The 15,552-nt window shown below is 48.0% G+C and overlaps 1 protein-coding gene across 6 annotated transcripts in view; it reads right to left on the bottom strand.

The window, feature by feature from the left end:
* SLC35F5 (solute carrier family 35 member F5) overlaps nucleotides 1–15,552 on the bottom strand; it is a 1,900,137-nt gene that overhangs the window by 1,067,412 nt on the left and 817,173 nt on the right. For all 6 annotated transcript variants that reach the window (XM_069616580.1, XM_069616583.1, XM_069616584.1 and 3 more), the window contains one exon: nucleotides 2,788–2,978. In XM_069616580.1, the coding sequence (XP_069472681.1) occupies nucleotides 2,788–2,978 (191 nt within the window). The remainder of the gene's footprint in view (nucleotides 1–2,787; nucleotides 2,979–15,552) is intronic.

Here is a 15,552-nt window from a genome sequence, read left to right on the forward strand (position 1 = left end):
ATCCGTCCTTGAGACGGAGGCCCGCGAGGGACATCGAGTCGACTGCATCGACGCAGAGCGCCTCTGCCGAAAAACCTTCCGAAGCAGCTGAAGCTGGATATATCAAAAGAGATGAGGAATACATGGGAGGACACAATCCATTTGAATTACATAAAAAAAAAATGAAGTAAACACTAGTGACACCTTCAACACATTTGTTAAATTGACCCATTACTGAGCCCTCAAGTTGACCCATGGGGGCTGCCATCTTTCCCACTGCACTGCATGGTGTCATGGCTCCTGTGACAAAGTATCAATAATGTTTTACAAAAGTCCACAGTAGGTAGGATCTGAGAAGACTTGCACTTGGGACACAGGGCTCCAACTCTTAATATAAGCCTGAACCACACAGGTTTTCTTGGTAGCAATGGCTGAGCAGCCAGGCTCATCTTGGGAGGGAGGAAAGGCTATAGGGGGGTACAAAGATTAGAGCATACACATAGGCCAAAGAAACACTGACATACTAAATGTTTCACAGATACCTTATGTTTTAGGATTCCATCCCCATCTAGTTATGAGTGTCTCAGAGCCAGATTGGGGTGTCAAACAAGCAAGGCACAAGCTGTAGAAAGCTCAAATGTTCCATAGGAAGTCTTCAGTAGCAAGCAACACTCTTTGTTGAGAAAAGGTTCAGGGACCTAGGGGAAGGCTCCCTGAAGGCATACATATGTTAGGAATGGGCGAACATGTATGGGTGAACTCCCAAAAACAGGAATCAACACAGGAGCAGCAAAGCAACTCTAGTTAAGTTCTACCAGGAATCTCACAGTACCTTAAACTTGAAGAGGATGCAGCACAATGCCCCCATGATGCATCAGCAGCAGACCCAGTCACTGTATTCTTTGTTTGGCAGGGGAATGAAGGGACACTGGAATGAATCTCGCAGCAGCAGTCGAGGGAAGAAGCTCCAAAGTATTCCTTGTGGTGCTCGGATTTTGGAGCCCTTTTGAAAGCACCAGTGAAGAACGGTTAGCGCCTGGTCGGTTCATCTCGCTTTCTCAGTCCAGTTCTCTGGTGAGGGGAGTGGAATCTTGCCTCTGGAGGTCCAGAAGGAGTATCAAAATTTCAGGAGGATTCGATCTTCGGAAGACTATGCACTGCACAATGGCCACAGGTTCCAGGGTATTGGCGGTTTGCAGCCCGTGAAGGTCACAGCTAGTCATGGGTTGGCTCAAAATGCAGGTCTTCTTGAGACTGATTGGACCCACCAGTCTAAGGGAGAAAGTCATCCCTTTCGGGGCTCTCCGGACACTTGGAAAGGGTTGGACAGCAGCGATCAGTCAGAAGCCATCTCCTGTCGTCTGGAAGTGGCTGCCAGTGTCTCTCCTCTTCGATTGTTCAGTTCCAGTTGGCGCAAAAAGAAGCTATGCCAACCTCACCTATCACCAGTGGTCAGCTCGTCTTCAGCCTCAGGATCCAAGCCTCTTATGTCAGAACCCAGCCAAATGGCACCCATGCATCACAGCAGAAAACAGCAGAGTTTCGGAGTACTCCCGTGTGTCCTGTCCTCACAGACACACTGGCGCCTGGAACAACCTGCCCAGACAGGAAAACATTGCTAGTATTGTAGCTTCTGAAGATCGACCTGTGGCACCAAAGGAGCAATTAGGCACATTTTCTGGTTTATGGGATAGCAGTTTATTGTAGATCCTCATGTCAGGGCTAATTTTTGTGTGAGAGCAAAGCCTTCCAAGAAGCTGCTAGCTGGCGTGGGGGTAGAGATCTGCATGATAGGGTTGTGGAGCTGTTCGCTGCTTCTCTGTAGAAGTATTTATTTCTCCAACACAATCTTAACTTGTGCAGTACACTGGTTCCCTGCTGAACTCTGATTCACTGAACTCCCAGAGGGCCATTTTGATAGTTGCAGATATGAAATGTACAAAAATACAGTCCACCTACTATAAGGCTGAATCCAAATATTCTATACTGTACTGTCATGTTTTAGTTCATTTACCTCCAATTGCAGAGTTCTCTTCTGTGGGAAATAAGAGTTTATGCCATTCTCTTTGATGTTCTTCATTTTGATGTCTAGCAATTGACTTCTTTCCAACTTGCCACGTTTGACTGTTGGCAGAATTTCAGTGCTAAAATCATTCTTATTATTGCTGCACTCAATTCGCTTTAATTGGACTGATAGTCATATGGTTAACTGATTACTACTTAAGAACCATAAGTGCTAATGGCACATGGTTTGTGTATGGTTTTAGCATGTAACATTGCATTTTACTTTTATTTCTCATGGTAATACATTGGTTTATTCCGATTCCATTTACGAGTGTGATCAGCAACATTACTGCAAGTTAGAGACAGATTTGGCTGCCCCAGCACACATTACCCTGATAACCTATTGACCCCATCCATCACCCAATTCAATTTTCAGAGCTCATGGAAAGCAGAAGCACCACCATTCTGCGGCTCGAGAGCCCCAAATTTAGAATAGTTCAACCTTTGACTAGACTGAATATTAATAGGAAGAAAGGTTACAATTACTTTCCTGTGAGGTTATGCTTCAAAACAGAATTACTTGTTATTACAAAGCTGAAAACAGACTAATTTTCACAGCATTGTATTGTTTTTTCTAAAGAAGTTATTCACACAATTAATGTTGTAATTCATTATAATTCCCTTTTCGTCTGTAATTCACAAAATGTGTTCATAAATTAGAAATACCTTAAGACAAATTACTTGAAATACGCTCATTTATAAAAAAACTTCTACATGTACATTCAATAAAAATAGCAAACCTACCACAAAGCAAAAGAAAAAGCTGACTTTTGCTACTTGACAAGCAGTCAACTTCCCGACACTTTTTAATATTGATCCGTGATCCTTAACAGATGGATGGGACATACGAGATAACTTTGCCTCAAATGCATGGCTTGATGGAAGTTGGCGGACTTCCATAATATTACTGAACCGCACACGAGGCTTCTTTGGTGCTTAAGAACAAAAACAGAAAAGAAAGAACAATTAACTTTAAAATATAACAATGAACACATCTAGAGGCATGGAATAATTGCCTATGTAATACACCTAAGATAAATAAAACCAATAAGGGCTCTTTATAACATCGGCCATTATACAGTCATTTAATGAGTTCAGCGAGCCACTACAAAGTATCCACAGCCTTCATTGAGTGGATCTATAGTACTTTTAAAATTGCACATACCAACTGCAGCTCAATATAACCCAAACATAAGCTGTAAACGTAAATAACTGCAGATAAACTGAAGCATGGACAGAATTAAGAAAAGCTTATTTGAAAGAAAAGCTGGTTCAATGGTAAACCCATCATAGTACAACAGTACATAGCAACAGATTCTTTTTTTAATTCAAAGCACAAGCTGTGTGCTAGACAAAAACAGCACCATAATTACACAACTAGCCCAGCTCATGATTTTACAATAGCTTGAGCTTTTATCTGATGGACCCTTGTAAAGCTTTTCTGCAGAACATCTCCCAGCAAGAAACACCTGCAGTCCCTAATGTATCTCCATTTTACTTAAATTGTACAAAACCCTTAAATTAGTTATGCCAGAAGGGGTACGTCCAGTCCTACTAACCTGACACGAGAGTCTGTAGTTTTGATTTTCCCCAGCCTGGCTAAGCAGTCTTTCTCAGAGGAGTCCTCACCTCCGATCCCAGAGATTCCCAAAACACATACACCAAGTACCCCGATTACCTGTGTGAATCTCCGAGCACAACTGGCTGTGGGAACTCCATTATTGTTGACAGCCATTGCACTATTCTAGTGTGCTAAAACATGGTCAAGCAACCACTGAGTAAATTCAGATTAGAGTCTAGTAGACAGATATTGTTGCAAAGAGAGAGAGTGGGACACAGATATGGTCATATATGTTCTTGGCTACTGCTTGCCTTAATGAGCAGGTTCATCTCCCAGAACCCAAGCCTGAATCTATATGCGATTTAAAGCCTCGGAACGATGCATGTTAATTAACTAGATGGCTGTCAAAATCTTGACAGACTGCAGCTCTTTTTTGTGGGAGGCATTTACCACTTCAACCCCCCAATCTTCCCTATAAACTAGGTGAAGAATCAGCTTCATTACCTTGTCAAAACTGCGAGCAAATCCCGAAGCATGTTAGATGCGGAACTGTAAGCAAGCTCTGCTAGTCCCTGATCTATTGTAAGGACCATTAACAGTGAAGCTCTGCCCAATATTTAAGGATCAGACCTCTATCAATTCGAGAGAAGCAAACACTGGCAATCCCTGCGCATTGTCCCGACTGGCTGAGAAGAGTACAGTTCTCAATGCTGCGGGTACCTCCATTACACTACTGCGCAATTACGCACCCAATTTTAAAGGGAAGATCAATGTTAAGAATAGGATCCTACTTAAGAACAACTCTGCTGCCTTTCCACTTTCCAGGATCCTCATAGTCGGATTTAATAGGATATTTACACCTGCCTGTTGTCAATGCTCCGAGGCGTCAGTGTCAATGGTGGCAATCCTCAGTCTCCAGTTGCTCAGTGATGGCCCTGGAGCCAGCGAAGACTAGTTTCAAGCATGTTTGGAATGCCAGGTAGCCACTGAGGGTGAAACTATGGCATAGAAGTGAACAACTGCTGCAGCTGTGGAACGGTGGAGCTGTCCAGTTTGAGGATGGTAAGGATCTAGCACCAAGACCACCATTAAGGCAAAAGATGTAGTTCTGTTCAATACATTCCTGCCACTTTCCTTTTGCCATGATTTTACCACGGGCTAGGCTAGCACCAGCAGGCATTGTACTGCGCCAGGCACACGCCAGATTATTGTAACACTGGATACCATAAATTGAACAAACTCTCAAAACAATAAAACCACCACACATGCTTGCTGTTTTACTCTTTATATGATAAGGTTAAACTTCATAGCAAGAAAAGATAGATTTCAGACTTTCGCATTGATGATGTGTGAGAGCAAGAAAATCGTAATTTTATCATTGCAAGGTGTTGCAGAGAAGGAAGCACAAAACATACAATTCTACACTGACTTATCTTTTGGAACAACCCTAACTGAGATTAATTAATAATAAGTGTAACCCGGGGGTGGGGGCGCTTGTGAGCCCAAGCAGCATGACGGCTCCCAAGTGTGCTCCACACTGGATCCAGAATAAATCCTGAAGCTCCCCTGAGAGTTGAAGTGTGAAACTTGGGGAATCTGCCCAGCAACAGCGGTAGACAGCCAGTATAAATCTTTCAGCCCGGTGGGGCGTGAATCCCGAGCTACCACTGTGGCGATTACTGGAGAGCGCGAAGATCGGCAGATCCGGCCTGCGAGGCCCGCCCGTGGCAGCAGTGAAAGCGTAGCAACTGGCCTGAAAGGGGAGGATGCTGGAGCGCACTGATCGCAGTGGGCTCCTATACTGGAAAGTTAATGGTGGACAGGGACTGGTGTATCTCGTTGGGGCTGGTGAGGCTGTGTGTGTCCTCAGTAGCGGAGAGCAAGCCCACAGAGCAGCATGGCAGCAAAAGGCCTGATGCTGCAGTGAAGGCCCGGAGAGAGGGCCCTCATGCAGCGAACTAGCCCACTGCAGGGAGGAGACCAGCTCCTGCAGAAGAGGGAGGTCCTGGTGAACAGGGACCGGGGTGGCCACATCAATCAATTGGTCACACACGCACTGTGGGCCCGGAGCTGGCCTAGGTAACCTGCCAGACACTTACACACTTAATTGTGCATGAAATACCTTGAGCCAGGGAAAGACATGCTTGGATTTTGGAGTGCTCTGGAACTCCAAGATGGTGAAAGGCGACAAGGGCCAGCGCACTCTAGCCTTCCAAGGGCAGGAGGCCAGGAAGAAGTCCAAGGTGCCTGAGAACCACGCTGCCCCCTCGGGGTGGAGGTGTGGTCCAAAGGGTCTGCTGGAGCAGCAGAGAGATCAGATCTGGACATGAGAGAAATCCTCTCGCACACCAAGGAAGATATAGGGAAACTTGACACTAAATTGGATGCCCTGGACACTAAAATGGATCTGATACAGCTGCGGCTCGACAAAAATGGAGCCAGGCTTGAGGCGGAGAACAGAATTGCTGGCTTAGTGCAGGTAGCAGGGACGGTTCCTAATAGATTGTGGGCCCTGGAGACAGCAGTCAAGGTCATCACAGCTAAAAACGAAGATTTAGTGTGCCAGGAGAGGCGAAATAACATACACATGATGAGGGTTCGGGAGCAGCAAGCGATGTGCTTCATGGAGAGCTCTGTGGAAAAGCTGTGTATATCACTTTTCGATAAGGAAGAATATACATTGTGGAGAAAGCCCACAGGATCCCATCACTGCGCCCTGTCCCGGGGGCACCGCCCAGTCCCATAATCGCCTCCAACCTATTCCTCATCTTATAGTATCTCCATTCCAGCGCAAGCTGCTTCAGAATATTTTTTGCGTTAGAGGGTGCTGTGCGTCATCGAATCGATGTCCCTCGAAGGCCTCCCTCACCTTTCGAGGTTGACGTTGTAGACATTATAAATAGCACACACTGCACCCGTTGCTTCAGTTCCCAGTTTTTTCACCTTCCTCTCACAGAATAACCAGTATATGTGAGGTCACAGTGACTAGACGCTCAAGAAACGAAAGGTGTAATGTACAGAAATTCTACTGGTCTCATGAACAGGCGACAGTTTGCCACCAGATGGATGCAGGATGCCATGGCCCCTAGGACCGAAACGTATTTTCTCACTGAGAGCCTGGTGTTTCGCCGTAGTCGGCTCGCTAGCTGATTGAGTCTTGAGGTTCTGTCGAGAGAAGGTTTCACTAGCCCTAACTGGGTCTCGAACTGTGCCCCCAGGAATACCAGCGTTCTCGATGGCCGCAGAGAGGATTTTTCGAAGTTTATGGCGAATCCCAGCTGTTGTAGAAGCTGCATGGTGGCTTGTAAACTTGTGTTGGTCGACGCTGAGGAGGATCCCCTTACCAGCCAGTCGTCGAGGTATGGGTATACATGGTGGCCTTGCTTCCTTAGCCAGGCCGCTACTGGAGCCAGGCATTTCGTGAACGTTCTGGGGGAGGTCTTGAGCCCAAAGGGAAGAACCATGAACTGGTAGTGTGTCCGCCCTATTACAAATCTCAGGAATTTCCTGCGTTTCTGACACATTGGAATATGGAAATACGTGTCCTGTAAATCCAGGGACGCTAGAAAATCCCCCTCTTGAACGGCGCGGATCACTTCCTGCAGAGTGAGCATCTTGAATTTTAGGCTCTTTAAAGACTTGTTGAGATCGCGCAAGTCTAAAATGGGATGCCATTTGCCGTTCGGCTTTTTTACGACGAAGTATCTTGAGTAGACTCCTTGACCTCTCTGTGATGTTGGAACTAATTCTATCACGCCCTTTGCTAACATGAGTGTTACCTCTTGTTGCAGTATCTTCAGATGGGAATGAGCGGTGAACGCAGGTGGAATGTGCGGAGGGCTGTGTTTGAATTGTAGAGAGTGTCCGTTTCTTATAGTGTCCAGCACCCATTGATCCGTCGTTATTCGTTCCCATTCGTCGACATATGCGGACACTCTTCCCCCCAGAACGGTGTGTTGTATGTCACTGCTGATCTTTATTTTGCTTGTCTCTCGACGACGACGGATAGGATGGTCTTTTCCTGGACGTCTGGAAGTTACGGCGTCGGTTTGCCGTTTGGGAAGCACGTCTGTATCCCTGGGAGGGGTAAGCCGATCTGCCAAAGGATCGGTCTCCAGACGCAGAGAATCTGGAATTACCTGAAGCCCCTCTAAAGGGACGAAAAGACTTGTAGCTTCGGCCACTCTGGAGGGCACCCAATGAACGTGCCGTGTCCGAGTCCTCTTTCATTCCCTTTAGGGCTTCGTCCACCTTCTCACCGAATAGAAGGTCTCCCTCAAAAGGCATATCTAAAACTTTGTATTGTACCTCTGGCCTGAAGTAGGTACACTTAAGCCATGACTGTCGTCGTAATACGACCCCATTATTGACTTGCTTGAAGCCTGACTCAGCGAGGTCCACCGCGATGTTTATTGCGTGATTTGAGGCTTCCTCACCCTCTCGGACAAGTAACATTGCTGCCTTCCTATGCTCTTCCGGAAGATGATCAAGCAACGGAGCTAGCCTGTGCCACATCTCCCTGTCGTATCTGGCTACAATCGCCAGAGAGTTTGCGGCCTTTACTGTGGTTGCTCCCACGGATAGCACTTTTTTGCCCAAGGCATCCTGGCGTCTCGCTTCGTTTCCAGGCGGAGTCGTGCACTTGTGCTGGGCCTTCGCCTTTCTCGACGCTGCCGCCGACACCTCCGAGTCCGACGTTGGTTGGGAGGATAAACACTTGGGGGTAGACTCTGGAGCCTTAAACTTTTTCTCGAGGCGTCCTTTCACTGCCGGCTCTGAAAAAGGGTGACGCATTGTCTGCAACCCCTCCTTCCACACGTGGTCTAGTATTGGTATTGAGAACACGGACCTCCTTCTCTTACCCATGTGGTCGAACAAAAAACAATCCTTTTTCGGTTCTTCCTGGGACAAACCAAATTCTTTACACGCCTTCTCCATCATAGAATGGAATGATGCAATGTCGTCCGGAGGGGACGGGTGAGCTGGGCTTCTAGGGGTTTCCAACTCTACCTCCGACTCCCAGGTTGGATCCCTGGAGGGGGATGATGAGATATCCGACATGGCTCCCCTGTCAGACTCCAAATCTGGCAGCTCACCTTCCTCTTGTGCCAGAGCTGAGATTGGCGTGCGTAGGTGCATCGGTGGACGGGACGGGCCCGGCTCGTCGACGGGTGACTGTGGCAGGTTTGCCTGAGGTAGTCTCTGGTCCAACGACTGTAGCAAGGACTGAAGCGTGGACAGAATTTCCAGCGACAAAACAGATTGAGGATTGAGAAGAGGGGCAGATACCGGTACACCGGATCCCCTCGTCGACGACTTGTCGGCCACTCGTAGCCTTAGGTCTGCTGGGCCAGCTATTCTCTCGTTCTCGTCCTCCGAGGACAGCGACACAGCCTGTTCTTGTAACAAAGTATCCGGGGGGACCGGATCAAAAACTTCCGGCCTCCAGGCCTCCTGTAGAACCCCCGTCGACGAGGCCATCGTCGCCGCCGTAGGCGGTGAGACGGTGGATGCCACCTGCGTCAGTGGCAGGATGGGGGTCGATGACTGGACCGCCGTCGACGACGGTGACTTAGCAGGTGGTTTAGGCGGTCCCGCCTTTTCCACGCTTGGCCTGCTTTTACTCGACTCTCGAATCGCGGTTGATCGTTGATGATCGCCCGAGGAGGATTTCGGCCTTTCCTTTTCATGCTTTAATGATGATGATGATTTTTTTTGACGAGGAGTCTCTAGCTGAGTGACTCCCAGATGACTCTTTTTCCGTCGGTCGAGATTTTTTCGCCGGTGGTTCCGACGAGGTAGCGCGGCGTGATGTTTTTGCCGATTGTGTGGAGCCTACCTCCGAAGGGGGGTATGCCCCCGCTCCGTCATTCAGCCATGCCAACAGCCGTCGACTGCGGTCTATGAGGGTTTTTTGAGAAAACCCTTTGCATATGTCGCAGTTATCCGCCGAATGATGAGGGTGGAGGCAATATATACAATCCATATGTCCGTCCCCCTCGTAAACTTTTTTCAAGCCGCACGTCGCACACGGACGGAACAGCGCTTTTCCTGACATGGAGGACATTTTCTCTAGCTCCAACTCCAGGTATACAACCTTGTACAAAATAGTAAGACAATGCGAGGAGATCCCACTACTTTGGAGACGGTTGAAATCTGAAGGGGAGCCGCGGGGGCGGGCCTCTTATACTGGGACGGCCTACGGAGCATGCGTAGGCGGTTCCTAAAAGGACGTAGATAGGGCACAAAAGTGTCGGAAGTTTTCCTATAGGAAAAGGCTATATATGTGTACCGAGGGGTCCCAGTCTGACGACGGGGAATATTCTAAGCATGTGAATCCATGAAAGATCCAATGCTGGAGAAGTAACTTGTTCTTCAAATGGATTGTGTCCTTCCACGTATTCTTCACCTTATGATAGCCTCCCAAATCAGTATGGTTTTGGAGGACAGAGTACGAATTTTCGGGATGGAATAAGAAATTTCAAGGTCTGTCATGAATGCAGTGGAGTACAGCTTTTCCAAATCCCACCGCCTGCCCTGACACAGTTTAGACAATAGTATTTTGTAAAAGTGTGTACAGATGACCAAGTGGGTGCCACACAGATGTCCTAAATCGGCACCCTCCCTTTGTAAGGCAGATGAAGCGGCCACGCCCTTTGTGGAATGAGCCTGTAAGCCGTCGGGCGCATCTTTACCAGCTAGTCTGTAACACTAATGCATAAAATTATCCAACGGGATAAAGTTTGCTTTGTAACTGCGAGACCCAGTTTGTGTCTGGTTAATCCAATAAAAAGTTGATCATCCTGTCTCAGTTTCCAAACGAGAAATATAAAAATGTAAGGCTCTTTTGGGGTCAAGCCTGTGAAGCCTTTCTTCCTCCTTACTAGGGTGAGGTGGCAGGTAAAAGGTTGGCAGTACGATCTTTTGGGATATATGGAAATCTGAAACCACCTTCGGCAGAAAAGTAGGTCAGACTCTTACACCACCTTTTCCTTGTAGAAAATTGTAAATGGTGTATTAAATGACAAGGCCTGCAACTAAGTTATAGCCGTAAGAAGATATTCTTTAACTTGAGCAATCTCAATGGGCAAGAGTGAAGTGGCTCAAAAGGAGCACACATGAGGAATTCTAACACTAGATTCAAATCCCAAACAGGAACCGCAGAAGGGGCTGGAAGGAACACATTTGTGAACCCTTTTAAGAATTGAAGTACCAGTGGAATCTTAAAGTAAGACATTTGCTCAGAGGTGTGCATAAAAATAGAAAGTGCCGCCAGGTATCCATTGACAGTGCCAACCAGGAGCCCCAGATTAACCAGATGCAGTAGAAATGATAACACCATAAGTGTGTCGTACAGAAAAGGGTCCACATTCTTCTCTCTGCACCAGCTGCAGATCTTGTTCCACCGGCGGCGACAGATTTTGTTGCTGGCCTACTTGCCGAAAGCAAAATCTCCATTATGTCTTCTGGGAGGTTCCAATCCTTGTATAGGGTGAAGATTTCTTGAAGGAATTCCTGATCTAGTTCCCACTTGAAGGAGACTGATGTACCTGCTGAGAGCATCCACCATTGTGTTCTCTTCTCCAGCTAGGTGAACTGCTGATAGGGAGATTCCTTTTTGAAGCCCGCTGAACCAGAGCTGCATTGCCTCTCTGCACAGTGGTAGTGACCCTCTTGTTGAGGTAGTACATCGCCACTGTGTTGTCCATCGTCATCAGGACATTCTTTCCCCGTCCAGCGGGCAGCAAGGCCTTCAGCACTAGTGTGATTGCGCTCAGCTCCAAAAGGTTGATGTGTAGTTTGGACTCTGATGGAGACCAACAACCGCTGACCATCAGATCGTTGGCGTAGGCTCTCCACCAATGGGTGAGGCGTCCGCAACTACAGTCATCTCCGGCCATGGTTGCCAAAAAGGTTTCCCCCTTCAGAATGTTGTCCTAGATGGCCCACCACAGGAGATTGTGCGACCCTGCTCGGAACCTGAAGTAGATCTGACATTTTGCCTGATAACAGACCACTGGGGCCGGAAGGCCCACTGGAGGTATCTCATTCTCAGGCGAGCCTCTGGCACCAGGAAAATGCAGAATGCCATGAGGCTGAGCAACCTTAGGAAATCAAAGGAGAGAAAACGCTGGGCATTCTGGAATTTGGTGACCATCTGCTGAATGCGTTGAGCCCTCACCTCGGGTGTCAAAGCATTCCCAGAGGAAGCATCCAGGTCTGCTCCGATGAATTGGAGCTTTTGGGAAAGTATCAGGGTGAAGCCCAGTTTGTGGACAGAGTGGCATGTGATACTGAGATGTTCCAGGACCTGTTCAGGAGAACGGGCCCTGATCAGCCAATCGTCCAGGTCAGGGTAGATGTGAATTTACTCCCCCCTTCTGAGACTCGTGGCCACCACCACCATCAACATGGTGAAACTCTCAGGGCGGAGGACAGCCCGAGTGGCAGAACTCTAAACTGATTATGTGAACCGCCAATGGGGTACCTCACGTACTTCCAGTGCATGTGATGGATAGGCACATGAAAGTAAGCATCCTGAAGGTCCAATGACACCATACAATCCAGGAGCTGGAGGGCCTGAAGGATCTGAGAAAGGGTAACCATTTTGAACATGTCTTTCCTGAGGAACTTGTTCAAGTATCTCAAGTCCAAAATGGGTCTCAATCCTCTGTCCTTTTGGGAATCAAAAAGTAAGGGGAGTACCGCCATAGAACTACAATCCCACAAGGTGTGGGCACATTTGCAAGAGCGCAAGTGGCATTGATCGACTTTAAAGCCATACTACTGGCTGAAAAAAACGTTTTAGCCAGTGCGTCAAAACGCTTCTCGCCTCTGTCTGGTGTAACGGTAGGGTAAGCTGCCTGCCTTGATATAGAAGTTGCAACTTGTACCAAACGGCTTTCTGGGCTAGGGTGCCTAGAAAGATATTCTGGATGAATGCTTGAGGGTCTGTATTTTTTGGTGAGATTTTTACTGACGGCTGGGTTTGTATCTGGAGACAATGGGCCTCACTACGAGTCCGGTGTTAACCGAGGCGGTAAAACCGCCTGGTTAACGCCGGACTCGTATTACCATTCCGCCTCCGTGATTCCCGGAATTACCGGGGCATCACAACCCCGGTTTACCGGGAATCACGGAGGCGGAATGGTGTAAATCCCCATTCCCATTGAGTCCTATGGGACTCAATGGGAATCGGGATCATGGAAACACCGGCAGCATCTTGTAATGCTGCCGGTGTTTCCTCGTCCGCCTGCAGGCGGGCGGTGTTAAACCCGCCAGGTCAGACCTGGCGGGAACATCACCTCCCGCCTGCAGGGGTCGGGATCAGGCGGTCCGGAAATAACGGTGGCGGCGGGTTTACCGCCACCGTTATTTCCGGACCGCCACGGTCGTAATGAGGCCCAATGTTAACGTTGACCCTTTTTTGAAGAGCCGAATGAAAAGGTAGACCATGGTCTTTTTGCAGACCCTTATCTAAAATAACCGTCAGGTAATCCTGCTCAAAGGGTGCAGCTGGTCTCCCCCAACCCAGGTATTTGGTTACCTAATTCATAAGCTGTCTGTAAGGCGCCTCAGCATACTCATGAGCTTTGCCAAATTCAATTTCAGTGGAAGTGTCAAGGCCACTTCAACGATGAAGATTTTCATGTAAATCCTTCATTATGGATTCCTCAGATATCCAGGCCAAAAGGTGTAGGTTCATGTTCCTCGAAAATCGAGGAAAGGGATTTGAAAAATGCCTTTTTTGGAAGAGTTTTGAAAGACTGATTTCCTTCGAGGGCGTCTGTCACAGCACCTCCTTCATTGCGACTTAGGAGCAAGTGGAGGCTCCGCCGCCATTAAAGTGCCTTCACGTTCCTTGCTGAACATTGACTAGCGATCTAGTAATTTCCAACATGGCCACCACTGACTGCTTACCCCCTCACCCCCACTACCGGCGCTCACTGCATTGCAACACGTTTCACTTTGGGCCAGATGCTGTGCGTTTTCTCTTTGGAGCCTTGCGCTCTGCTCGCTTTCTTGCTGCCTTCGTCTCAGCTTCCCAGCGCCCTGAATGCAGACTTTATCCCTCTCGCTTGAACTGCGCTCCCTGCGTTTCACTTTGGCCTCCTGTTCCCTTTCCATTATGGTGGGAGTTCCCTTTGCTTTCCGCAATGTTTTCTTCACTTGTCTTTCCCTTGCTAGGAGATTCTCTTCCTGCAGCCTCCTCCTTGCCGATTGCACGCTGCCTTCCTGTGTCAGCTTAATCGTGGCACTGTTATGGACACCTCTTCTTTTTAACATCGGATCCTGTTACCAACTACTGAGTACGCTCCATGGGTAGAAGTCCTGTGTCCTGACAACTGCTCGTCTGGCATAGTGGCTTACCTCCGTAGCAGACTGTATCTCCACAAGGAGAGAAGAACCTCAAAGAAGAAAAAGAAGCAAAAGACACCCCAGCAAGATCCTCCTTAGTCTTCATCGATTGACAACTCAGGTCAGGAGGAGGAAAGTAGTTTTGACAGCAAAGGCTTCAACGAATGGGCTTGACTCGTGACTCAGAGTATTCGAGGGTCGGGGACTAGGCCTCTCCTCAAGTTGAGGGCTCTCGATGGGTCCATGGCTTGCCACCCGGGCCCGAGGGCGCGCAGGTTTTAGCCTTTTTTGCCTCTTCTACAGCCTTAGTAGGCTCAACAGGTGCGTGGCCTTTCATCTAATCTTTCAAGGGTGTCCCGAACACCTCATTTGAAGCCTAGCGGCCCATTCAGCTTTCGAAGCAGACTTACCTGGGCAGGCTAGAAGTTGACCTATGACGTTTCTTTGATTTTCTTTAAGACTAAGAGGAATGGCGAGAACCACTTCAAGAAAGGTTCTTGGAACATTTCATCAGCGGCGACTCACCCCTCGATTCATCCGATGAACGTCTTAGGAAGGTATTGTGGAAGGGGATTTCCAAGGGGGCCTAACCGCAGCGAGCTTCCCCTTTTGTTCCTTGAGCACCTTCCCAGTCATGGACTGACACGATCCACAGTCAGCCATCCTGTGGTCAGTGCCAAGGCACCACAAACAAATGCGATGAAGGTCGGTTATGGAAATTTTTGACCCACAAGAACAAATTTCTTGAATCCGGTCTTCGGGGTAGAAGATGTAGACATTTTCGAGAATAGTCGAAGTTTCTTCAGAAAACAACTGCACTGTATCCAAAGCAAAATATTTAGCGGAAAAACAGAACTGAAGAAACAGGCCCAGTGCATGCTATTTATTATGGTCTGTGAAAAACCGGAGGGCGTTTCACATCTTAGTCCCCGGGGATACCGTACTCAGGTGGCCATGGAAAGGCAATTGGTTTTGGAAAAGTGAGGGAGGATCACCTGAGTAGGGGGAGTGAGGTGGGGAGACATCGTATCCCCCTTTTCCCCTAACCCATTTAACCTCTATCAATGCTTATTTTTTAGGAAACTACAACTCCCATAATTCCTCCCCACTTCACATTGACCAAACTACTGAGCCGATGAAGATGAGGAATGATGCCAGGAGGATTACCTGTACTGAATTGCAATGGCTCTGTCCATCTGAGGTCAGGCACGTAATTTGAATCATATAAACCTGCCACTTGTTAAACGCCCCGTCAGGTTAAAAGGTGGCACGCACAGGCACACTCTGAGCGAGGCTGGGTACGAGAAGTAACAGCTCTTTAGGGGCTGATGAGAACCAGGTTATGAAAGTTGGAACACCAAGGGGCTGATGGGCTGCGGCGGAGAACTAGAGAAAGCCAGGTGAGAATTCCATTCTTTCGGGAAAGGGGATGGTGGTTAAATAAATGTATCCAATGAGAGCGTGGGAACCGGGGGGAGGGGCGGGTGATGAGTTAGATTTCCCCCGTATAAGATTGACCAATCATGTTTGGGGGGATGACTTTGTAACAAAATATATGGGAGTACGTTAACTGTTGCAAAATGTGTATA

The sequence above is a fragment of the Ambystoma mexicanum genome, chromosome 9, assembly GCF_040938575.1.
Source record: "Ambystoma mexicanum isolate Mex_15411 chromosome 9, UKY_AmexF1_1, whole genome shotgun sequence".
NCBI lineage: Eukaryota > Metazoa > Chordata > Amphibia > Caudata > Ambystomatidae > Ambystoma > Ambystoma mexicanum.